This window comes from Salvelinus namaycush, chromosome 13 (assembly GCF_016432855.1).
Source record: "Salvelinus namaycush isolate Seneca chromosome 13, SaNama_1.0, whole genome shotgun sequence".
NCBI lineage: Eukaryota > Metazoa > Chordata > Actinopteri > Salmoniformes > Salmonidae > Salvelinus > Salvelinus namaycush.
Window position 1 is genome coordinate 12,057,753 of NC_052319.1, and position 26,492 is coordinate 12,084,244.

General features: G+C 41.7%; 1 protein-coding gene across 1 annotated transcript; it reads right to left on the reverse strand.

The window, feature by feature from the left end:
* Nucleotides 1-210: 210 nt before the first annotated feature.
* Nucleotides 211-23,713, reverse strand: LOC120058238 (cordon-bleu protein-like 1). Its single transcript, XM_039006756.1, has 13 exons — nucleotides 23,509-23,713; nucleotides 15,565-15,762; nucleotides 12,850-13,057; nucleotides 9,795-10,020; nucleotides 9,500-9,565; nucleotides 9,254-9,348; nucleotides 8,797-9,039; nucleotides 8,532-8,646; nucleotides 4,380-4,653; nucleotides 3,961-4,043; nucleotides 1,874-3,309; nucleotides 902-1,083; nucleotides 211-754 (listed from the first exon to the last, which is right to left on the reverse strand). The coding sequence occupies exons 2-12, from the start codon at nucleotides 15,660-15,662 to the stop codon at nucleotides 931-933; spliced, it is 2,997 nt and encodes a 998-aa protein (XP_038862684.1). The 5' UTR covers nucleotides 15,663-15,762; nucleotides 23,509-23,713; the 3' UTR covers nucleotides 211-754; nucleotides 902-930.
* Between the last annotated feature and the right edge of the window lie 2,779 nt (nucleotides 23,714-26,492).

The window sequence follows — 26,492 nt, forward strand, 5'->3', positions numbered from 1 at the left end:
CCGGGACGTTTCTTTGTGTCACTATTTAATATATGTTACATTATGTTGTTTTGTCCTGTTTAATTGTGATGGGATTGTGAGTTGTATGCTATGAACTGCACTTCAATTACTGAACATTTTTACTGCTAATAACATTGTTTTCTGTATCGGATTTCTTTGCAATTCAGTGTTTAACTTACATTCAAAAATGTTCAGTGGGAAACACTCATGGATTGTCAATATAATACTTTAATATACACGACAGTAACCTTTATTCATAACATAATTATATGTTCAGAGAAATACTCTACATACCAGTGTATGTCTGGGCACAGCTTTATCAAAATCAAATGAGTAACACAAAATACAAAATGGACTGAGGGATTTATAAGTACCACTTTCAGGTCCATCAAATTGACCTCTTCAAAATGAAAGACAGTATTAAAATAGGCTCCTGTATTTTCTCGATGATAATTACAACTGAGTATGGAAACTAATAATATACTTTTTTGGACAAAATAACACACGTGAAAAGTAGAATATGCATCAAATTTGAAATAGAAATCGTGAATAGTAATACAAACAATTATTTCATAACTATAATAATAATCTACTTTGTTATTTTTGTCATAACAGAACAGAAAAGTAGTCTTTTCTAGAGTTTGTAGGTTGTTAAGACTAGCAACAGAGGTCGTAAAAAACGAATCAAACAAAGTTTATATTCCTCTTTCCTCAGCTCATGTTCGAACAGACTCCAGGGCAGGACATCAGGCTCCTAAAAAGACAAAAGAGGGAACTTGAAACCTAACAACGCAATTATACATACATTATATAGGCACTCGGACTACATGAATGTAACACTGTCGCAGCCCCACTTGACATTGTACTGTACCACCATGTTATTGTACAGTCTAGTGCTTACTGTAGATGTCTCCGTTGATCCATTACTTCTCAGCTCCTCTCCACACACACACCGAGCCACTGCTCAGGGTCACTCTGGCCTGCCATCTGAACAGTCATGTCACTGGCTGGGCCACCGCTCAGGTCCCCCCTTCCCTGGAGCTCCAAGCTTTTGTTCTCCTCCCCCTCTCCATTGTCACTTCTCTATGCTCAGCAGAGAAGACACAATGCACACCATCATTCAAGACTCAGGACTGAGAGGGCCAGTCAACACTGAGGAAACTGGAAAGACACCTGTACAACACGAGTATAGGCCTAGTACAGAGAGTCCTTCAGGAATAAATATGGTAAAAGACATGTGCTCAGACTATTAACAAGGAGATAAAAAGTGTTCCCCACTGGATCACAGGGACCAGCACATCAATGACACGCAGGCACACTGGCCCAGTCTCTTAGGGAGGGGACTGTGTCACAGGTCAATGTACAGTACTAAGAGGTAGGATACACAGCTAGGATTGTTTACCAGGCCACAAACTCGGAACAAACACTTATTGTAGACTGTTCCAATTTCATTGCGAGAAAATTGTATATACATTCTCAGAGAGGAGTACATCTCCCATTTCCTGTGTTATTCAACAGTCTCAAAGCTGACCCTAAAGGACATGGGAAAACAGCAGACTGGAGACTTCATCTGAGGGTAGTCTAATGGTTAAAGAGATAGCACTGACAATGAAACATCGATTACTTTTAAGTAAGAAACAGATTCTACTTTTTTAAAGTAGGCATATGCTTTGAACTTTAAAACAAGTATCAAAGAAATTAACATTTAAGCCTAACATTTTGTGGGAAAAGCAACTCTTTGGGTTTTATGTCATTTCAGAGTGTAGAGAACTGTGAATATAAATATCCAGATTCCTACTGTATGTTCTAATATTGAAAATACAGAGTCTCATATGGAGAAAGCACATAACACAAAACATCCGCAACAACTCACCATAGCCCTACATGGTCCTTTAGGATCATTGACTAAAAAGCGGCTTGTGATTGGGTAGAATGGTGGCAAGCGAGGAGAGGGTGAGGTGGAGTCAGTGGATAAGGACTGGGACCTTTTGACCGCCGAGGAGACAGCCTGGGCAAAACGGGACGGGGTTGTAGGAGAGTAGGGTTTGGGAGCAGCAAAACTCCTCAGCTTCTCCAGGCTCAGCCCTGGGGATGGGGGCGCCCTGGCAAAACTGGGCCGTGGAGATGGCACACTCGGCTCCATGTCAACTACATCAGCGCCCTCTGATGTCTCCTCGTCCCACTGCACCGGAGGAGGGAATCTGTCCTCCTCCACTAGCTGCAGGGCCTGGGCTGCTGCTGCTGCCACTAGACAGCCTGGAGCCTCCCTCTGGCCAGCGCCAGGACTGGCATTCAAACTTTTCACTGCCGCCGAGGTTACATAATACCCAGGTGTTCTTTTGTGCTGTAGCAAGCGGAAAGAGCCAGGCTTGGGTTTAGTTGCGGGTGGAATTTTCATCTCCGTGACCTCTGTTATTAAGCCTGCTTGGTCTCCCCCACTAGAGGGGGATGGAATCTTGTCATCTCCTGCAGGAAGTATTCTTGTTGGTGTTGAGGGGGAGTGAATAGGCTGAACCACATTGCTATTTACAGTGCTCTTACTACTACTAGTAGTAGTAGTAGTGGTTCTGTTGACTTGCTGAGATTGGGAGTCTTCCCTAGGTACAATAGGCTGCAGCTCGGTCTGTTCTGCTGTGACCTGTAACTGCTCAGCCTGTATAGTGCGGTCTTTGAGTTCAAGTGAACCTACTTCCTTCTCGAGAGCCACGTTGGGGGATTCCATCATCAGCTCCAGCTCAAAGTTTCTCAGTTTCTCCAAAGTCTTGTGAGGCACGATAGTGTACGTAGTCATCCCCACCTTGGGAATGTAGTCCCTGGTCAGCTCATTGGATGGCTTCGGAGGGGCCGGGCCACTTTGAGTGGACGTTTGGTACTGAGGGGCTGCTGAGGCAGGAGATAAGGCAGGTGTGATGGGGTCAGCAGGGATCAGCAGCTCCTCTGTAGATGTGGCCATGTCCTTCTTCAGCCCCACCGTTCCAGAGGTAGAGGCTTTAGAAGGGGGAGGCACTTCCTGTTGTCGGGGTGGTGACACAATCATTGGCGGTGTGAGATCGGTCTGGACCTGGGCATCCTCAGCAGGGGGACAGGGGGTGCTTGTGGCCACTGGCCGTTCACGATAGGAGGGGTCAGTGTCCAGCTGATCTGAGGCCTGTGTTCCTGTACTCTGTGTCATAGGCTGGGCTGCTGGTGGGCTGATAGTAAGAGAGCTCTCAGTACTACATTCACTTTTGACCCCAGCTTGTGCTGTGTAATCTTTACATGGCAAGTCTGTCTGACCACCTATTTCCTCAGCTTGGCAAGGAGGGCTTTCTGGAGAACATAAAAAACATGATTTAGTACAAAGTAGACAATGATCTTGCCAACATTTCTACTAAAGCTTTAGCATTTCATCCATAGTTAACACATTAATGTACACTGAACAAAAATATAAACACAATGTAAAGTGTTGGTCCCATGTTTCATGAGCTAAAATTAAAGAATCCGAGACATGTTCCATAATGCACAGAAAGCTTATTGCTCTCAAATGTTGTGCACAAATTTGTTTACATCCCGATTGGCGAGCATTTCTCATTTTCCAAGATAATCCATCCACATGACAGGTGTGGCATATCAAGAAGCTGATTAAACAGCATGATCATTACACAGGTGCACCTTGTGCTGGGGACAACAAAAGGCCACTCCAAAAATGTGCAGTTTGTCACACAACACAATGCTACAGATGCTTCAGGTTTTGAGGTAGCATGCAATTGGCATGCTGACTGCAGGAATGTCCACCAGAGCTGTTGCCAGAGAATTGAAAGTTCATTTCTACACCATAAGCTGCCTCCAATGTGGTTTTAGAGAATTTGGCAGTACGTCCAACCGGCCTCACAACCGCAGACCACGTGTAACCACGCCAGCCCAGGACCTCTTTATATTTTTGTTCAGTATATTTTAATTCATCGCTACTTGCAAACATACCATCTGCAGCTTCAGATGTGTCCATCTCAGCAATCAGCATGGGATCCGTGTGCTCAGTGTTGTTCACCATGCTGTGCACTAGTCTGTCAAAAACAGAAGTTATGAAAAGCAATGCAAAAACCCAAGTCAAAGAGAAACTACTTAATTCATACTGCACACTCTTAGAAAAAAAGGTGCTATCTAGAACCTAAAAGGGTTCTTTGGCTGTCCCCATAGGATAACCCTTTGAAGAACCCTTTTTGATTCCAGGTAGAATTCTACCTGAAACCCAAAAAGGTTCTACAGTACGTGGAACCCAAAAAGGTTCTGCAGTACCTGGAACCCAAAAAGGGTTCTACCTGGAACCAAAAAGGGTTCTCCTATGAGGACAGCAGAAGAGCCCTTTTGGAAAGCGTAGGACTCTCTGCTAGAGTTCGTACTTGCCATCTGAGAACAGATCACAAGCCTGATCTTCCCCTGCTGGGCCCTCGCTCTCGGGTGGTGAAGAGGTCTCCATCTCAGCATATGGTGTGTCTGGGGCCTCCAGTGGTGGAGAGGGGGCCTCTGTTTTCTCAGCGTCCACGGAGATGTCTGCTGTTGACAGGTTGAGGCTTCTGTCGTCCTCCTGGACATCACTCATAGAGTCTAAGACCACGGAGGCAGTTGTCTCCTCCTGCTCCATGATCTCTTCCAGTGTATTAGGAAGTTGGCCACCTGCAGCACAACAGGATGGAGAAGATTGCAGAGGACATTTTCAATTATAAAGAAAAATTGAGATAAAATCTGCAATGTCTCATCTAAGTTGGGATGAAGAACTGCAGTGTGATGAGTAATGGTGTTGTGATGGGGATGAGAATGTCAGACGTTCAATTTAAACGAGACTCATTTAGAGAATAAGTTAATTCGGCTAATAAGAAAATAAGTACTCCTTTACTTCAGAATGAAGCAGCATATTATAAAAACTGATAGAAAGATGATTTAGTATTACTAACATCACTTTCACAGTCACACAACTGCAGATATAACATTTGTGTCTTAGGGAAATTTCAGACAAGTTAACTGGGCTTAATGAAGACATGTAGCATTTCATATTCCCCTCTAGTTCTTCACTCTGCATTTCAAGGCCGTCACAGAGGAATAGAGAGCAGAAGGAATATTCAGCAGGCTGGTTATACAAAACTGGGACTCCTCACTGTGCAGTCTGTGATGTCTAACTGAAGTGAACAGCAGTGGGACGTCAGGGAGGGACACGGAGAGAGACATCCAGGTCTGATCTTTCTCTGTGAAGTTGATTATGTGAAGCCAGCGAGGGAGGGAGGGCAGATAGAAAATGGAGCAATACAAGCATGGAGAAGTCAAATCTTTATGAGGACACTTTTATTCATACAATCTGGGATGAATGGCTAGTGTGGTATTCAAATACTGAATTTACAAATGACGTTTCTATGAAATACACTCACTTAGGCCGTCATTGTAAATAAAAATGTGTTCTTAACTGACTTGCCAGGTTAAATTTAAAAAATTAAGTCTGACAACATGAAAGATATTACAAAAGACAGGAACAGAACACAAACAAGTAGCAAAGAGGCAGAAAAAAAAGATGCCTAGATGGATAGATCCTACACTAAGTCTCTCTGGGCTGTGTGTATAGAACCAACACTACTGTTCAAAAGTTTGGGGTCACCTAGATCTGTCCTTGTTTTTGAAAGAAAAGCACATTTTTTTGTCCATTAAAATAACATCAAATTGATCAGAAGTACAGTGTAGACATTCTTAATGTTGTAAATGACTATTGTAGCTGGAAACAGCTGATGTTTTATGGAATATCTACATAGGCGTACAGAGGCCCATTATCAGCAACCATCACTCCTGTGTTCCAATGGCACATTGTGTTAGCTAATCCAAGTTTATCATTTTAAAAAGGCTAATTATTCATTGGAAAACCCTTTTGCAATTATGTTAGCACAGCTGAAAACTGTTGTTCTAAAGAAGCACTGAAACTGGCCTTCTTTAGACTAGTTGAGTATCTGGAGCATCAGCATTTGTGGGTTCGATTACAGGCTCAAAATGGCCAGAAACAAAGCCCTTCCTTCTGAAACTCATCAGTCTATTCTTGTTCTGAGAAATGAATGCTATCGCCAAGAAACTGAAGATCTCGTACTACGCTGTGTACTACTCCCTTCACAGAACAACGCAAGCTGGCTCTAACCAGAATAGAAAGAGGAGTGGGGCCCCGGTGCACAACTGAGCAAGAGGACAAGTACATTAGAGTGTCTAGTTTGAGAAACAGACACCTCACAAGTCCTCAACTGGCAGCTTCATTAAATAGTACCCGCAAAACACCAGTCTCAACGTCATCAGTGAAGAGGCGATTCCAGGATGCTGGCCTTCTAGGCAGAGTTGCAAAGAAAAAGCCATATCTCAGACTGGCCAATAAAAATAAAAGATTAAGATGGGAAAAAGAACAGACACTGGACAGAGGAACCCTGCCTAGAAGGTTTTTGTTGCCTCTGATTAATGCACTCCTTGCCTGGTCCGTGAGTTTTGGTGGGCGGCCCGCTCTTGGCAGGTTTGTTGTGGTGCAATATTCTTTCCATTTATTTAAATAATGGATTTAATGGTACTCCCTGGATGTTTAAAGTTTTGGATATTTTTTATTACCCAACCCTGATCTGTACTTCTCCACAACTTTGTCCCTGACCTGTTTGGAGAGCTCCTTGGTCTTCATAGTGGTGTTGCAGATTCTGGGGCCTTACAGAACAGGTGTGTATATATATATACTGAGATCATGTGACAGATCATGTGACACTTAAATAAAGTCCACCTGTGTGCAATCTAACTAATTATGTGACTTCTGAAGGTAATTGGTTGCACCAGATCTTATTCATGGACTTCATAGCAAAGGGAGTGAATACATATGCACACACCACTTTTCCATTTTTATTTTGTGTAATTTTTTTATTTCACTTCACCAATTTGGACTATTTTGTGTATGTCCATTACATTAAATCCAAATAAAAATACATTTAAATTACAGGTTGTAATGCAACAAAATAGGAAAAACGCCAAGGGGATGAATACTTTTGCAAGGCACTGTACTACTGTAGGTGAACAACTGGGAGTGTATGTCTGTAGATTTAATTATCAGGTTAGATTAGAATGTACTTACTGTCATGATAGCTCATTAAAGATCACCCCTCTCTCACAGAAAACATACAATCCAATCTAAGCTAGTCAGTAACAAATATAACCAAAGGCCGGTATTCAATCAATAGCAGATAGTCTTTATTTGATTATATTGAAGTACACTGAAAGATAAGCCAATGAAAACTCATGTAGGAAGGTGTAAACATGCAGCAAGAAAAACAGAATAGAACATGTTAATCTAACAGACAGAAAACATGAGGAAAAGCAACAGGTCAGCGTAGAGAGAAGTGGACATGCTTGAGGAGGAGCTGAAAGAGGCAGCAGAGGGCAGAGCGGGTAGTGACAGGAGGAAGATGCAGCAGAGGGCAGAGCGGGTAGTGACAGGAGGAAGAGGCAGCAGCACAGACTCTGTCAGACACCCTCCTCTGGTGACCTGCAGGCTGCAAGTTTAGAGAGAGGAAGTACTTATAGAGCATGGTCTTTACTCTTAATATGAAGAAACATAAGAATGCAATGACTATATCACAGTACATGTCCCATTGGATCACAACAGTGTTGACCTTATCCCTCAAACTTGTAGCTACCAAGCATACAATTAAACTTCAGAATAAGCAAACAAAGATATGGCACTAAAAACACAACTATGTTTACCATCATATTTATTATTAAGATCTATTAAAATTGTACTGTAGTCACAACTGTAGCTAGGTGTTCATTGTGAATGAAATTCAATCACGAGAACAGAAGCAGTAACTAACTCAATGTGTCTCGACCACTAGGAGGCATCAGAGCCAAATAAAATGAGTGCAACTTCCACTGACCAACCATTGGTCTTACTTACTACTATCAATGGTTGACTTTAGAGACCAAAGTGCAATTGTCCAAATCTCTGCCAAATTGTCCAGAAATGCAATAATAGCAATGTCTCACGAACCAGGAGAAGAATGTGTACTAAATTACAGTTGAAAGAGCCTATAGACCAGGGTTCTCCATCTGGCCCCCCATGTTTTCTGAGCCAATAAAAAAAATTAAAAAAAATAATGCATTGTTGGATATAAAAGACTGTAAGAACACCAGCAAATGAGTGATTTTAAAGTGATTTTAATTTCCAAAGTATTCCCATGCATAATAGATAGATGTATGTGATTGTATCCAAATGCAAGCAAGTTTTGAAATTATATGTTTTAGTCAAATATTATATCTGTTTGGGCTTCTTGCAGTCAATTTGCATTCCACAAATGATTTGTAATTATGTTCCGGGCCCCTGACCATCCACTCAAGATTTTTTCTTGAGGGGATGAATCTAGTTGATGATCCCTGCTATAGACTCAAGTGACCCCCTCATGTAAAAAATTGTATCTGAAAATGTTGAAACCTATATACAGGAGGTTGAGCACAAGCCAATTCAATACTGCAGGATTAAATCCATTTAAAAACTTTCATACCTCCATCTAGTGAAGCTGCATCATGGACAACCACACTGGGAGATGCAGGGGGTAGAGGAGCCTTGCGCTTCGTCCTCTTCAGGGAAGACTCCGTGCTGCGACTCAGACCAGCCATCTCCACAACAGAAGGGACAAAATAATCATTCAAATTCATCAAGAGCTCTGGACATAAAGTCCTAATTTTGAGGAAATTCAGACTCAGTATTTTACCGACAGACCTGGCATTAACAAAGAACACAGATCTAGTCAGGTTAGAACCACTCACCTGGTCACTGTCCTTTTGGGCTTCGGGCTCTGAGTCGGAGATGGACCTCTGTCGATGGCTGAGGTTAGAGGGGCATCTCTGGGACACCAACATGGGGGGCAGGGGAGCCCGTCTCTTCTTTGGCATGTCAGAAGCCATGGAGTTGCAGTTGAATGTGGAGGAGTGGGCACTGAGCGAACTCATGCTAAGAGGTCGAGGCTTGCTGGGAAAGACTGGGGACGCCGGGGCACTGGCAGTCATTCCCTTTAAAAGAGCAAACAAACATCCAATCAGATCCTGATCAGGGGCCTGTTCTCTGCAGTAAGCAAAGAGAAAACTAGCCAATCACATGACTGTGACAATATTCCCCCCTCCCCAACACATACCCTTTCAAATCCTCCTAATCAGCCAAAATTGACTTGCAAATGACTGAGCTGAGAAATGTTGGTGATTGCATGTGAACAGATAAAGAACACACCTGCTCAGGTTTCTTCTTACTCCTCCTGAATAAACTGAACAATCCCTTGTTTTCTTTCTCCTTCTGCATTTTATCTTTACTGGGTGGAATGGTATCTGTCAGGAATATATAGATCTTATTGAAGACAATTCTGAAATTCCTGACAAAGATTTGATGAACTTGACTTCAAATGCATAATGTCAGTAGTAAATTAAAATAAGGTTAAAAAAAAACATGTAAAAACATAATACAATTGAGTTGCATTACCTTGATGACCTAGATGAGTTGGGGTAGTAGGGGTAGGAGAGGCAGGTACGTCCTCTGAGTACATAGCTATGAAAGAGAAGATGGAAATGATATGTGGTAGTAAATGCAGCATTTACATGAGTATACCTACGTAGTTGTAAAATGAATGAATGGTGAATAGTGTTCATACAGAATAAGTATCTTGTTGGCAGACAACAAGATTTGGTTCTGGGTGCCGAGATTAGTTCAGAATGATTGGTAATTATTCAGATTAATGAACGTTGAAGGCTGTTGTTTTTATCAGAGAAGCCCTTACCTTTTGTGTCCGTTGCATAAACCTCCCTTATTGCAAAATCATTGAGAGAACAGGTCAAATCCAAAGGATCCTTAGATTGGGCATCTCTCAATAAAAATGTGCTCTGTCGGTCAAATTCACATTTGTCACAAATAGATGGTAAGAGGTCTTCAAGGGGGACTCGAGGGCTGACTCTTAGTATAGTCTTCTGGGTAGTTTTATAGTTTATTACCAGACGGACGGTTGCCTGGAGAATCAAATAAATGTGATTATTAGACTGTTTGAAAAAGTTATATATATATATATATAAATAGTACCAGTCAAAAGTTTGAACACACCTAAATATTTTCTACATTGTAGAATAATAGTGAAGACATCGAAACTATGAAATAACACATATGGAATCATGTAGTAACCAAAAAAGTGTTAAACAAATCAAAATATATTTTATATTTGAGATTCTTCAAAGTAGCCACCCTTTGCCTTGATGACAGCTTTGCACACTCTTGGCATTCTCTCAACCACCTTCATGGAGGTAGTCACCTGGAATGCATTTCAATTAACAGGTATGCCTTGTTAAAAGTTAAATAGTGGAATTTCAACCCTTCTTGATTCGTTTGAGCCAATCAGTTGTGTTGTGACAAGGTAGGGGTGGTATATAAAATATAACTCTACTTGGTAAAAGACCAAGTCCATATTATAGAAAGAACAGCTCAAATAAGCAAAGAGATGACAGTCCATCATTATTTTAAGACATGAAGGTCAGTCAATGCGGAAAATTTCATGAACTGCAGTCGCAGTTGCAAAAACCATCAAGCGATATGATGAAACTGGCTCTCATGAGGACCGCCACATGAAAGGAAGACGCAGAGTTACCTCTGTTGCAGAGGACAAGTTCATTAGAGTTAACTGCACCTCTGAAATTGCAGCCCAAATAAATGCTTCACAGAGTTCAGGTAACAGACATCTCAACATCAACTGTTCAGAGGAGACTGTGTGAATCAGGCCTTTATGGTCGAATTGCTGCAAAGAAACCACTACTAAAAGGACACCAATAAGAAGAAGAGACTTGCTTGGGCCAGCATATGTGGGAACTCCTTCCAGACTGTTGGAAAAGCATTCCAGGTGAAGCTGGTTGAGAGAATACCAAGTGTGTGCAAAGCTGTCATCAAGGCAGTGGCTACTTTGAAGAATCTAAAATGTTAAATATATTTTGACTTGTTTAACACTTTTTTGGATACTACATGATTCCATGTGTTATTTCATAGTTTTGATGTCTCCACTATTATTCTACAATGTAGAAAATAGTAAAAATACATTTTTGAATGAGTAGGTGTCCAAATGACTGGTACTGTGTGTGTGTGTGTGTGTGTGTGTGTGTGTGTGTGTGTGTGTGTGTGTGTGTGTGTGTGTGTGTGTGTGTGTGTGTGTGTGTGTGTGTGTGTGTGTGTGTGTGTGTGTATGTATATATAAACTCAGCAAAAAAAAGAAACGTCCCTTTTTCAGGACCCTGTCTTTCAAAGATAATTCTTAAAAATCCAAATAACTTCACAGATCTTCATTGTAAAGGGTTTAAACACTGTCTCCCATGCTTGTTCAATGAACTATAAACAATTAATGAACATACACCTCTGGAACGGTCGTTAAGACACTAACAGCTTACAGACGGTAGGCAATTAAGGTCACAGTTATGAAAACGTAGGACACTAAAGAGGCCTTTCTACTGACTGAAAAACACCAAAAGAAAGATGCCCAAGGTCCCTGCTCATCTGCGTGAACGTGCCTTAGGCATGCTGCAAGGAGGCATGAGACTGCAGATGAGGCCAGGGCAATAAATTGCAATGTCTATACTGTGAGACGCTTAAGACAGTGCTACAGGAAGACAACGGACAGCTGATCGTCCTCGCAGTGACAGACCACGTGTAACAACACCTGCACAGGATCGGTACATCCGAACATCACACCTGCGTGACAGGTACAGGATGGCAACAACAACTGCCAGAGTTACACCAGGAACGCACATTCCCTCCATCAGTGCTCAGGCTGTCCGCAATAGGCTGAGAGAGGCTGGACTGAGGGCTTGTAGGCCTGTTGTAAGGCAGGTCCTCACCAGACATCACCGGCAACGTCGCCTATGGGCACAAACCCACCATCGCTGGACCATACAGGACAGGCAAAAAGTGCTCTTCACTGACGAGTCACGGTTTTGTCTCACCAGGGGTGATGGTTAGATTCGCGTTTATTGTCAAAGGATTGAGCGTTACACGCCTGTACTCTGGAGCGGGATCAATTTGGAGGTGGAGGGTGCGTCATGGTCTGGGGCGGTGTGTCACAGCATCATCGGACTGAGCTTGTTGTCTGTCATTGCAGGTAATCTCAACGCTGTGCGTTACAGGGAAGAACTCCTCCTCCCTCATGTGCTACCCTTCCTGCAGGCTCATCCTGACATGACCCTCCAGCATGACAATGCCACCAGCCATACTGCTCGTTCTGTGCGTGATTTCCTGCAAGACAGGAATGTCAGTGTTCTGCCATGGCCAGCGAAGAGCCCGGATATCAATCCCATTGAGCACGTCTGGGACCTGTTGGATCGGAGGGTGAGGGCTTGCAGGTGCCTTGGTGGAAGAGTGGGGTAACATCTCACAGCAAGAACTGTCAAATCCGCTGCAGTCCATGAGGAGGAGATGCACTGCAGTACTTAATGCAGCTGGTGGCCACACCAGATACTGACTGTTACTTTTGATTTTGACCACCCCACCATTTGTTCCGGGACACATTATTCCATTTCTGTTAGTCACATGTCTGTGGAACTTGTTCAGTTTATGTCTGTTGTTGAATCTTGTTATGTTCATACAAATATTTACACGTACATTTTTCTGAAAATAAACGCAGTTGACAGTGAGAGGACGTTTCTTTTTTTGCTGAGTATATATATATATGATCTATACTCACAGAAAAAATATACTACAAGATACAGCCATTATTAATTACAGTAAATACCCAAGTTGAGGGAACAACTCTCAGATAAATCTTTTATAACTAGTACATTTCTACCACTGAGATTTCTCACGTGTACCTCTGGCATCTGAGGAATTGGCTTCTTAATCTTGTCCTCCATTCCTTTGGGCTTGAGCAGAACCTTCTCTGCCTCCAGGGCCCCGATCAGAGTGTTGGGTTTGAACTTGATTGGGTTTCTGTTGGTGGTGACGAGCTCTATAATATAGCCTGATGGGTTCAGGTGGTACTTGGCACAAAGCATCACTAACAAATCCATCATGGGCTTGCTGAAAAACAGAGACACAAGTTAGAAGTAATAAATCAACCGAGCTAAGGATAAAAGGTTGTGTGTTTTATATCCACAGAGAAAACACAGAACTGTTGGTGTGTGGAAATTGCAAATGCCAAGGAGAAACTACTATCACGAAAGTAGATGCCATCACAGAATACGTTTTACACTCTACATTATAGTAATGCATTATCACACAACTTTTTCACAGTGATAAAATGTAGCATGAGGAGCCATCAGTTTTTGCTTCATACACAACTGTTGGTGGTCTGGAAAACTCTTTAGCAACAATATCTGCGCAAGGCTATCCAGCATTTTCCAAATTCTAGGCCTTGGGAGGGTTTCTGCAAATATAATGCCAAAAGTTAAATTATTATCATAATTAGTTCACTGTACTCTGTAAATGAAAAGAGGTTGAAGAATTAGATGCTTAATCTTTTTATATTAAAGTTGGTCTCGATTATAGCTTGAGAGGGCAGAGGGCAAAATATACCAACGGAGTGCGTTTGAGTCTTGCAAAACTAGAATAATAATATCTTGAGTAAACTTGATGGAGAGTGAACAGTGTGGGTCTGTAGTTTCATAGCAGGACACAAAGTACTAGTTCTGGAAAACAACGAAGCCCTTTTGACCGTAAGATATTCATCTCATGTTTGTCTGATTAGGCGTTTTGGTCTCAGCTGAATTGGTGTGGATGAAAGCTCCACAGACCAGACTTCATAAGACTAACTTTCACGAGATGTATGTGCAGTGGGCTTGTATCAAAACCTAATCTAAGTTCTACCATAATAACTGTGCTGAAAACACAAATAACATTATTCTACCTTAGCAAGTGAAAAGGAACCAGCCACATTATGCAACTTTTTAGTGCATTTAATGGTGCAAGTATTGTTAACCAAAACCAAAGCTTTTACTGCACCAACTACAATATCTGACTCAAAGAAATGCTACATTCAATTAGAGCCTTGGAAAGATCACGTTATGGTAGAAGGATTTGTGTAATCGTATACCAAAAATATTTGTTTTGGAATATATGACACTCGCATAAGAATTGGTCAAAATGCATTTAGATCATGCTTCATCTTGGAATCATGGGATGTCCTGGAGGTCTTACCAAGGAGGGAACGTTGGGAGCAGTGTGTTGGTGTTTAGTCACCGTGAGACACTTCCTTTATTTATTTACTGCACTTCTTTTGACCAAGGCCCATAGGCAAGTCATTCCACAAAATTAGTGACTTTTGATATTTTAAGTAGAAATTGTGCACAAACATAGAATTATAAAAGTCTTACACTAAATGAAGTGACCTTTAATTTAGACCACATGGAAGATTCAATAAATCCGATTTTTGATATGAATAAAGACTTGCTCAAGTGCCGAAATTCAGCGATTTTGACATGTCCCTCTAAGCATCCTCTGTGACTTCATTTAAAATGTTAACCCACTTAACCCCAACATGTCTCCAAGTTTTCCCCATCATTGTGAAGCCGTAGTTATTTTTGTTTCTTTGACAAAGTAATTTCTGAAGCTTGTTTTAATATGGAGGAACTATTCCTTGTAAAATATTTTAATAGTCAAATCATAGTGTAAAAGCAGATGAGCTGGTTCTACTCTTTTGGGCTATTGGGTTGGAAAACAGAGAAAACTGAGTGGTTTGAGCATAATATGTCAACCCTGTTACCCATAGACAGGCTGGAAATTTTTTAACAAAAATAATGTTGTGAAGCTTGCATTCAATTGCCCCTCCCTGTTTCACACAACAAGCTTCAATCCCCCTGTCACAAGGGGATTTCTAACAGATTTAAGATGTTGTCAACCCTGTTACTTTATTTGGCACTTAGTGGGCAATTGAGATGGGAAAACTTGTTTTTATGAAGTTGAACATGTGACAGAATGTAAACATTAGGTGAAAACAAAACAGTTTTTTTTCACCAAGTTACACTACTCAAAAGGCAACGAATTAGTCTGTCTAAACTACTGGCACACAGCTTGGACCCCCATGCATACCCCACAAGACATGCCATAAGAGGTCTCTTCACGGTCCCCAAGTCCAGACACACAGTACTACATAGAGCCATGACTACATGAAACTCTATTCCACATCAAGTAACTGATGCAAGCCATAAAATTAGATTAAAAAAAAAAAAGAACTGATTAAAAAAAATACCTTATGGAACACCGGGGATTGTGAATCAACACAAACATAGGCACTGACACATGCATACACACATGATAACATACGCACTATACACACACATGGATTTAGTACTGTAGATATGTGGTAGTGGTGGAGTAGGGGCCTGAGGGCACAGTGTGTTGTGAAATCTGTGAATGTATTGTAATGTGTTTTACATTTTATAAACTGCCTTAAATTTTGCTGGACCCCAGGAAGAGTAGCTGCTGCCTTGGCAAAAGCTAATGGGGGATCCATAATAAATACAACATTGGTGGAATGACTCAGGCACTAAGTAGGGAATAGGGTGCCATTTGAGAAGACCTAGTCTCACCTGCCATGGACAGTGGCTGTCTTCTCCACTCCGCCTGGCAGAACCACAACCAGAGTCAGGTCCTGTTCAAGTAGGTTCTCCTTCTGGTCCATGGTCATCAGAGGAAATGCTGATACAGAGTGTCTCTGGGAGAGGCCTGCACCATCCAGTCCCTTCACTGATACTGGGGGAGACGGGGCCTTGCTTTTGGTTGACACTCTGCCGGTAGGAAAAACAAAGGGACAAGATGAGCCTCACACAATCATTTCAACTCTTAATATAATATTATCAACCTGTTGCGGTCAGAAACAATACGACGTAAAAACACGTTTCCCTGATGGCACCCATATGTAGGTAACATTTAACTGGTAGAAGAATATGGTGCAGGGGCTCTGGGTAATATTTGTCAGGATTTTTTTTTTAACCATCCACAATAGATCAAAAAACGAAATTTCATCGGACATGATTATGTTATGGCACTGCATGAAATAGCATGAACGGAACAATTCCTTCCCAACTTAAAGTAAGCAGCTATTAGATGAAAGGGCTTGGGTTCCCTTTGCAAACAAGTCACAAGACACTCAAGTGTGATTGATTGATTATCCATTCGGCTTGAGGACAGTGCAGCATAGGCAAGGATAACACATTTAAAACAGAAAATTAAAGGTGGAGCATTGTGAGTTAAGGCTGTCTTTACACAAAGAGCTGATCGGATTGGTCAAATTACCAATTAGTGGGAAAATAATCAGAATTGAGCTGCCTGTGTAAACACTGCCCATGTCTCTATTCGCTTTACTGTTGTCTTTTAAAACCAACATAATCTCCCCTCTAATCACTACATGAGCTATTATTATTATTAGGATATGTGGCAGTGCAGACAAAAAGTAGATTTTCCTGTGTTTTATATAAACGTCCCTTTTTCAGGACCCTGTCTTTCAAAGATAATTCTTAAAAATCCAAATAACTTAACAGATCTTCATTGTAAAGGCTTTAAACACTGTCTCCCATGCTTGTTCAATGAACCATAAACAATTAAACACAAGCACCTGTGGAACGGTCGTTAAGACACTAACAGCTTACAGACGGTAGGCAATTAAGGTCACAGTTATGCAAACTTAGGACACTAAAGAGGCCTTTCTACTGACTCTGAAAAACACCAAAAGAAAGATGCCCAGGGTTCCTGATCATCTGCGTGAACGTGCCTTAGGCATGCTGCAAGGAGGCATGAGGACTGCAGATGTGGCCAGGGCAATAAATTGCAATGTCCGTACTGTGAGACGCCTAAGACAGCGCAACAGGGAGACAGGACGGACAGCTGATCGCCCTCGCAGTGGCAGACCATGTGTAACAACACCTGCACAGGATCGGTACATCTGAACATCACACCTGCGGGACAGGTACAGGATGGCAACAACTACCCGAGTTATACCAGGAACGCACAATTCTTCCATTAGAGTCGCAGTTTTGTCTCACCGAGGGTGATGGTCAGATTCGCGTTTATCGTCGAAGGAATAAGCGTTACACCGAGGCCTGTACTCTGAAGGGGGATTGATTTGGAGGTGGAGAGTGAGTCATGGTCTGAGATGGTGTGTCACAGCATCATCGGACTGAGCTTGTTGTCATTGCAGGCAATCTCAACGGTGTGCGTTACAGGGAAGACCTCCTCCTCCCTCATGTGCTACCCTTCCTGCAGGCTCATCCTGACATGACCCTCCAGCATGACAATGCAACCAGCCATACTGCTCATTCTGTGTGTGATTTCCTGCAAGACAGGAATGTCAGTGTTCTGCCATGTCCAGCGAAGAGCCCGAATCTCAATCCCATTGAGTACGTCTGAGACCTGTTGGATCGGAGGGTGAGGCCTAGGGCCATTCCACCCAGAAATGTACGGGAACGTGCAGGTGCCTTGGTGGAAGAGTGGGGTATCATCTCATAGCAAGAACTGTCAAATCTTCTGCAGTCCATGAGGAGGAGATGCACTGCAGTACTTAATGCAGCTGGTGGCCACACCAGATACTGAATGTTACTTTTGTTTTTGACCCCTCCCCTTTGTTCAGGGACACATTATTCAATTTCTGTTAGTCACATGTCTGTGGAACTTGTTCCGTTTATGTCTCAGACGTTGAATCTTGTTATGTTCATACAAATATTTCCACATGTTAAGTTTCCTGAAAATAAACACAGTTGACAGTAAGAGGCCGTTTCTTTTTTTGCTGAGTTTATACACACACATCACACTGAAGTTTCTAATAATACTGTAAAATTCTGTAAAACCTGTTTGAAGACAGCTTTTTTGGTGGGATGAAGTTTTGGCCTTCCATGGTGACATCACCGTGTAGTAAATTAGTTAAATCGACCAATAAGAAAGATAGTTCCAAACCTCTCTGCCAATAACAACTAATTTTCCGTTTTCCCCTCCCCACTCAGACCACTCTAGCAAAACTCAGACCAGTCCTAGCAAAATTCTTGCTTGAGAAATTGCCCTTTGCTAAGACCATTTTAATGAAAACAAATCACAGTAAGGTACTTAATTGTTACCCAGAAATGATTTGATACTAAGAAAAAAAAGGCTGCATTGGACCTTTAAGATTCTGTGGCGAGAAAAGTCTGACATTATTTATCCAAATTACATCATCATTAAACTGACTGGGTTCCCTGGGGAGAGTGTAAACCATTTTTGTCTAAACCATTTTTTCTTTAGGTTGGATTGGAAATGTGCATCACTGTACAGCCAGATTAATTCCAACCTGACCACACCTACTAACACAGTCAGCCAAAGAAAACATGCATGTATTTTAAAAGGAAGACATTTCTTGATAAAAGGTCACAGACTTTGTCCTTCAAAGAGGGATACTTTACACTACAGTATGAGAAATGCAAATCATGCTTAACTAAAATAATCTATACATTTAGAGACATTAGGCTATGGCATCCTACTGGTGCATTGTCTCAGACAATAATGTAAGGAACATGCACGGACAACAAATGCCTTTTTTGATGGCATTTCCCTTGATGCTAATCAAGCAGCAGGATAATGAAAATATAATATTCCTTATTGTGTGTTGTCTGGTTATGTTTAGTTCTTACCTTCTTTGGGTAGACCATATGCAGACCCTCCTGCAGCTGTACAGTACCAGATGTTAGCAGAGGGAGATTCCACTCACCATCTGTTTTCATATTTCGCACTGTAGATGTATCTAAATGAATATCACTAGAAAACAGCTTAAGCAAACGCAAATGCAGCTACTGTTATTCTGTCTGCACTGTTTGACGTGACTGTAAGTTAGCCGTAGTTGGCTAGCTAGCAAGCAAGGGATAAGAACGTTACCAGCCAGTATTGCAATGGAACATTTAGAACAAACGACAGAACAAATAGACTTAACGACTGGGTCGCGTCTCTTGCAACTGAACCGAAAGAACGACCAGCCGGCTTGGGTAGAAACCTTGGATGTGTGCCGGGACTATATCTTGTGGAAGGACGAAACGGTATGAGTAAATGCATCAAAATAATGTTTCTGAAAATATGTCCACCATTTTGTGAATATGTTGGTAACCCCTTGTATATAGTGATAATGTCCTCGAAGGCAGTGTTTGGAGGACATGGTTTGCCAGCCCGGGACAGACAACCGTGCTAATATATCCTCCAAACACCGGCTTCTTGGGCATTATCACTTAAATAGAACTCCCCCAAAGAAACTAATCAAGTCAGGGTTTAGTGGGCCTGGGCCCATCAAGTTAAGAAGTTGCAAAAATTCCTATTTTCAGAGTAAGTGGTGCTCTGAAGAAATTCCATAGGCTACAGGTTAGGCAGCTTTGTCGACTGTGTTACTCCCCACTGAACAACCCCTTGAATGATTAAAGAGAAATAACTTAGCTCAACCGTCCCGCGGGGGATGAGGTTGTAAGTAACAAGAAAATTTCCTAGGACATAGACATATCTGATATTGGTAGAAAGCTTACATTCTTGTTAATCTAACTGCACTGTCCAATTTACAGTAGCTATTACAGTGAAATAATACCATGCTATTGTTTGAGGAGAGTGCACAGTTATGAACTTAAAGTTATTAATAAACCAATTAGGCACATTTGGGCAGTCTTGATACAACATTTTGAACAGAAATGCAATAGTTCATTGGATCAGTCTAAAACTGTGCACATACACTGCTGCCATCTAGGGGCCAAAATCTAAATTGCAGCCGGGCTGGAATAATACATGATGGCCTTTCTCTTGCATTTCAAAGATGGTACAAAAAAATACAAAAGAACGGAAGGTTTTTTTCTTTGTATTATCTTTTACCAGATCTATTGTGTTATATTTTCCTACATTCCTTTCACATTTCCACAAACTTCCAAGTGTTTCCTTTCAAATGGTACCAAGAATATGCATATCCTTGCTTCAGGGCCTGAGTTACAGGCAGTTAGATTTGGGTATGTCATTTTAGGCGAATAATTATTAAAAGGGTCTGATCCTGTTAACAGATGCCCCCAGCTAAAAGAGACACAGACACTACAGTGGTCCACACCAGGCTAGGCTACAAAGTCCAGATTTCATGTCTCAAAGTTTTATGGCAACGTGATTATGGGAATGAGACACAATCTCCTCACCAAAATGATGTCAAGATTTAGTTTCTTTCCACACAAAGGAAACAAAATTTAGGAGACATTTTAACTACAAGTTAAAACAGTGTTACTGTTATAGGCTCTGAAAACAAAAAGCAGGTGCCAATATAGCATTAATTAATAGTCAAAAGTGCTTAAAGACAAACATAATATTGTTCAGTTTATGAAACAGTCCTTCTTTTCTCAGTAGCCATATTCAGACACTTCTGAGAACATGTGTATGTACAGTTGAAGTCGAAGTTTACATACACTTAGGTTGGAGTCATTAAAACTTCTTCAACCACTCCACAAATTTCTTGTTAACAAACTATAGTTTTGGCAAGTCGGTTAGGACATCTAATTAGGACAAGTAATTTTTCCAACAATTGTTTAAAGACAGATTATTTCACTATAATTCACTGCATCACAATTCCAGTGGCTCAAATGTTTACATACACTAAGTTGACTGTGCCTTTAAACAGCTTGGAAAATTCCAGAAAATTATGTCATGGATTTAGAAGCTACTGAAAGGCTAATTGACATCATTTGAGTCAATTGGAGGTGTACCTGTGGATGTATTTCAAGGCCTACCTTCAAACTCAGTGCCTCTTCGCTTGACATCATGGGAAAATCAAAAGAAATCCGCCAAGACCTCAGAAAGACAATTGTCGACCTCCACAAGTCTGGTTCATCCTTGGGAGCAATTTCCAAACGCCTGAAGGTACCACGTTCATCTGTACAAACAATAGTACGCAAGTATAAACACCATGGGACCACGCAGCCATCATACCGCTTAGGAAGAAGACACGATCTGTCTCCTAGAGATGAACGTACTTTGTGAAGATGCTGGAGGAAACAGGTACAAAAGTATCTATATCCACAGTAAAACAAGTCCTATATCGACAACCTGAAAGGCCGCTCAGCACGGAAGAAGCCACTGCTCCAAAACTGCCATAAAAAAGCCAGACTACGGTTTGCAACTGCACATGGGGACAAAGATCATACTTTTTGGAGAAATGTCCTCTGGTCTCAATCCCATAGAAAATTAGTGGACAGAACTGAAAAAGTGTGTGCAAGCAAGGATGCCTACAATCCTGACTCCGTTACACCAGCTCTGAGGAATGGGACAAAATTCCCCCAACTTATTCTGGGAAGCTTGTGGAAGGCTACCCAAAACGTTTGACCCAAGTTAAACAATTTAAAGGCAATGCTACCAATTACTAATTGAGTGTATGTAAACTTCTGACCCACTGGGAATGTGATGAAATAAATAAAAGCTGAAATAAATCATTCTCTCTACTATTATTCTGACATTTCACATTCTTAATATAAAGTGGTGATCCTAATTGACCTAAGACAGGGAATTTTTACTCGGATTAAATGTCAGGAATTGTGAAAAACTGAGTTTAAATGTATTTGGCTAAGGTGTATGTAAACTTCTGACTTCAACTCTATATAGAGTTGTACAGCCAATACATTGATGCATTACCATTAAGTTACCTTGGTAGATAAGTACTTTTACTATACTTAAGTACTTGCCAGTTGCCAGTGTATCAGATAACACACAGTAGTGGCATGAACTCACAGGGTACCGTTGCCAACCATCAGTTGCTGTCTGTCTGGGGCCAACAATTGATTTACAGTGTGAAATATGAAAACAGATGCTGAGTGGAATCTCCCTCTGCTAACACCTGGTACTGTACAGCTGCAGGAGGGTCTGCATACAGTCTACCCAAAGAAGGTAAGAACTAAACATAACCAGACAACACACAAGGCGGCATATTGTATTTTCATTATCCTGCTGCTTGATTAGCATCAAGGGAAATGCCATCAAAAAAGGCATTTGTTGCCCGTGCATGTTCCTTACATTATTGTCTGTGACAATGCACAAATAGAACGGCAGTTCAAAAGGCATAATATCCAGGTACTGCTACCGATTTTCAAATACCTGAGATGCCTTTGTGTGTGTGCGCATGTGAGAGTTAGAGAGAGACCACAGCCCATAGGAATTCAACAGTAATGACTATGTGACTCCAAATCATTCCACAGAAGTTGACGTTATAGTGTTGTGCCGTTGATGATTAGGCTACTTCCTAGTCTTTGCTTGGGTATCATTTACAAAACAGAGGAGCCATTACTAACTGGCTGCTACTCACTCCTCTAAATGGATCCACTGAAGGGGCTGGGCAGCAGCAGGCCACTAACTCATGACTACTCACACAGTGAAGTACAGTTTGATTACTGGCCTGCATTAAATACACTCTCCAGCGATTGTTATCATTTTGAAAACAAGTTATATCCTGATATGCCATTCTTATATTTGTTTTGAAGCAATAAAAAGGCGGCACAATAACATCACCATAAGAGTCTAAATTCTTTACATTTCAACATGCATTATTGTAGCTGGAACATAGGAATGTTCCCGTGAAATACCTTTTCAGCCTCTTTCATGAAATGTTTTCCATAATCAATGTGAAACACTGAGGGAAAAATAGTTAATACTTGATGGGGAAAACAACAGATTGTTTATGCTTGTGACCGACAAGAGTCAGTGGAGTCAGTCTTGCCCAGCTGAAGTTACGGTCAGTAAATACACGGGATTCGTTAACTCAGGTTTGATGCATGAAGATTAGCAAGCATTCCCGCTGTTGTAGTCAGTTAACGGTTGGTGTGTAGCCTAAAGGTCCCTTGGGAAAGGTGGATTGAAGTACAAAGCACAAAACAAAGTGGCTATGCAAAACAGGCTTCCCTGCCCTCTTCCGGACAACACCCTGTGTATTTTAAGAAACCACCAACAACATTCATTGTTGACTCTACAGTACGGGCTCACACATGCCACTGCAGGGTTAACAGAAACTCTACTGTACGGGCTCACACATGCCACTGCAGGGTTAACAGAAACTCTACTGTACGGGCTCACACATGCCACTGCAGGGTTAACAGAAACTCTACTGTACGCTCCCCACTTCAGCAAAACTATTGAATCAAGGCAAACTACAACCAGTAACTATCTACTCAAACCAATGTATCGTACAACATTCTTGTATGACAGTACAAATAACATGGGCCACATTGTGTCTTTGAAGAAATTATTACCTAGGCAGATGCACTTTCAAGAATCGTAGTAGTAATACCCTAAGACTGAAGGCACATCTACCCATTACGTTCCTCTTCAACAGTGTATTCGTTAATAAACAATGCAACAAAAGTAAGACAGGGTGCTATAAGAAGATCTAGACAGACCTAGAGTGCCTCAAGTGAACCTTGTACTCTCTTTTTCCAATGCTGGATACATGTTTGAACATGACACATTCATCCTAAAAACAGATCCTCTCCACCAATCATTATCGAGTAACGCCTTCTTACCTCTTGGCCTCAGTGTTGAGTTATCCCCGCTTAAATACCTGCCATCTCCCCTGGGTTCAAAGACAGACTCTGCTACGATATGCCTGTTGGAGCCACTGAGGTATAATAAAAAACGGCTGGAGCAGAATAGACCGGGTCTACCTTAAAGCCACGCCCAGGCCATGATATTAGAAAATCTGTAGTCTCCTTTATTTTAAATCGCCTCACAGTGGGCCCCCTCCGTCTGTCAGCCGCAGAAAGCTCTTAAGCATGGTGTGTCGGTGGAGATTCAGTTCCGTTCAAACAGAAAGAGAGAGAGAGAGAGAGAGCTCCCCCACAGCTAGTAATAAGCAGAGGGCTAATCAGCTTTACTTGACCTCCCTGCGCACTGCGTTGCAGCCGTGAACCTGCGGGCATGGCGGTGAAACAACACAGCCCTGCCATCCATCACATTCACAGCATGTTGATCAACTTCCTCTCATATCCTCCAGTTCACACCACCGTGTCCGCTAGCTGTCTGTCCGCCTTATAGAGCCTGTCCAAAAGCATGCCTGGGACGCTTTCCAAATGCTTAATCAGGTGTTCATTTGTATGCATTTGCTTTTCATTATCCGAAAGACACAGACCACTTACCACCATGCCCTGCTTCTTTGAAGTGACTCATTCTGAAGTCACATCAGCAAGTGCGTGTGGATCTAACTCCCATAAACCAGCCTGCCAACGAATGAGATCACATGCACACCTGCACAGATATGTTTCACCTAGGGTGCTGTAGTTGCTGAGACAAGAGTTTGGAATGGATTCCTTGTAGGCTAATCTTATAATGATGTCTAGATGATTGCTTTCTGATGACGTCTGATAAACATATCCTTAGATGACAAGACTTAAGCTTTAAGCCTCTGACTTGTACTCATTTGCATAGGGTTGTTGAGATGAGGCCGATTTAATTATGTAACTACTGGCATTACCTTAGCATTATTGATCTGATGGATCCACAAGTCTCAATTCTAATAAACTTTCTTTTGTTTTCGACATCTGATCCACATTTGTATTTAATCAAACCTTTGTCTGGTTTTGGTTAATCGGTCAAATGTGAAATAGTAAACAGTATTAGAAAACTCATTGGAAAAACAGAAATGATTAAGTACACGCAGTGTGCATGGGTAGGTTTTAATGATATGATCTAAGTGATGTTGTTAGTTACAGTAGTGGTTACTAGGTAGCTGAGCATTCCACCTGATTGGGTCTACTGTACAGCAGTGTTCATTTCATCAACAAAAATAGTGACTAAAATATCCGTCCAACACCTATTTTTCAGTGGCAATTGACGAGACTATAACTGACTAAATAGACCCAGAATAAACTATAACAAAAGGCAAATGTTTTCTTTCAGTTCACTAAAACAAGACGAGATTAAATTCACTGTGACTAAAATCGGACTACTAATTGGACTGAACAATCGTTTTTGGAGAGATTGAGAGCTTTTCAGTGATAAGCACAATTCATATTAGCAGCACAGATGCACAGCGCAGACGTGTTCAGCAGTGGGAAGGACACGCCACACCCGGCACACACATCCTACTTCAGCTGGTGAGCTGCGGGGGGGGGGGGGGGTCGCTTAACCCTCTCACTTTCCCCACTGCATTTCATAGCCAAGTTATGTTGCCAAAGTATCCAAGTCTCCCTCTTTTCCTCAGAGAAAACGACTTGAATCTAGCCCTTACTGTTCAAAAGATATGACCCATATTACCGCCACTACATTTTTACAAATTTCTATCGTGCATTGGTCATTCTAAAACCATTTGTTTATGCTACACCTTGTTCAGTCATGTTACCTCATCAGCTACAGTGCATTCAGAAATTATTCAGACCCCTTCCCTTTTTCCTCATTTTGTTATGGTACAGCCTTATTATAAAATGTATTAAATAAATGTTTTCCTCATCAATCTACACCCAATGCCCGATAATGACAAAGGAAATGTCCGTAGAGCTCCGAGACAGGACTGTGTCGAGGCACAGATCTGGGGAAGGGTACCAAAAAATGTCTGCAGCACTGAACAAGAACACAGTGGCCTCCATCATTCTTAAATGGAAGACGTTTGGAACCACCAAGACTCTTCTTAGAGCTGGCTGCCCGGCCAAACTAAGCAATCGGATGGTCACTCTGACAGAGCTCTAGAGTTCCTCTGTGGAGATGGGAGAAACTTCCAGAAGGACAGCCATCTCTGCAGCACTCCACCAATCAGGCCTTTATGGTAGAGTGGCCAGACGGAAGCCACTCCTCAGTAAAAGGCACATGAAATCCCGCATTGAGTTTGCCAAATGGCACCTAAAAACTCTCAGATTATGATAAATAAGATTCTCTGGTCTGATGAAACCAAGATTGAACTCTTTAGCCTTAATGCCAAGCTTCACGCCTGGAGGAAACCTGGCACCATCCCTACGGTGAAGGATGGTGGTGGCAGCATCATGCTGTGGGGATGTTTTTCAGTGACAGGGACTGGGAGACTAGTCAGGACCAAGGGAAAGATGAACTGAGCAAAGTACAGAGAGATCCTTGATGGAAACCTGCTCCAGAGAACTCAGGACCTCAGAATAGGGTAAAGGTGCACCTTCCAACAGGACCACAACCCTACGCACACAGCCAAGACAACGCAGCAGGGGCTTCAGGACAAGTCTCTAAATGTCCTTGAGTGTCCCAGCCAGAGCCCGGACCCGATCGAACATCTCTGGAGAGATCCGAATATAGTTGTGCAACCTGACAGAGCTTGAAAGAATCTGCAGAGAACAATGGGAGAAACTCACCAAAAACAGATGTGCCAAGCTTGTAGCGTCATACCCAAGAAGACTCAAGGCTTTAATCACTGCCAAAGGTGATTCAACAAAGTACTGAGTAATACATAAGTAAATGTGATTTCAGTTTTGTATTTTTTTTATACATTTGCAAAAATGTCTAAATATCTGTTTTTGCTTTGTAATTGAGGTATTGTGTTTAGATTGATGAG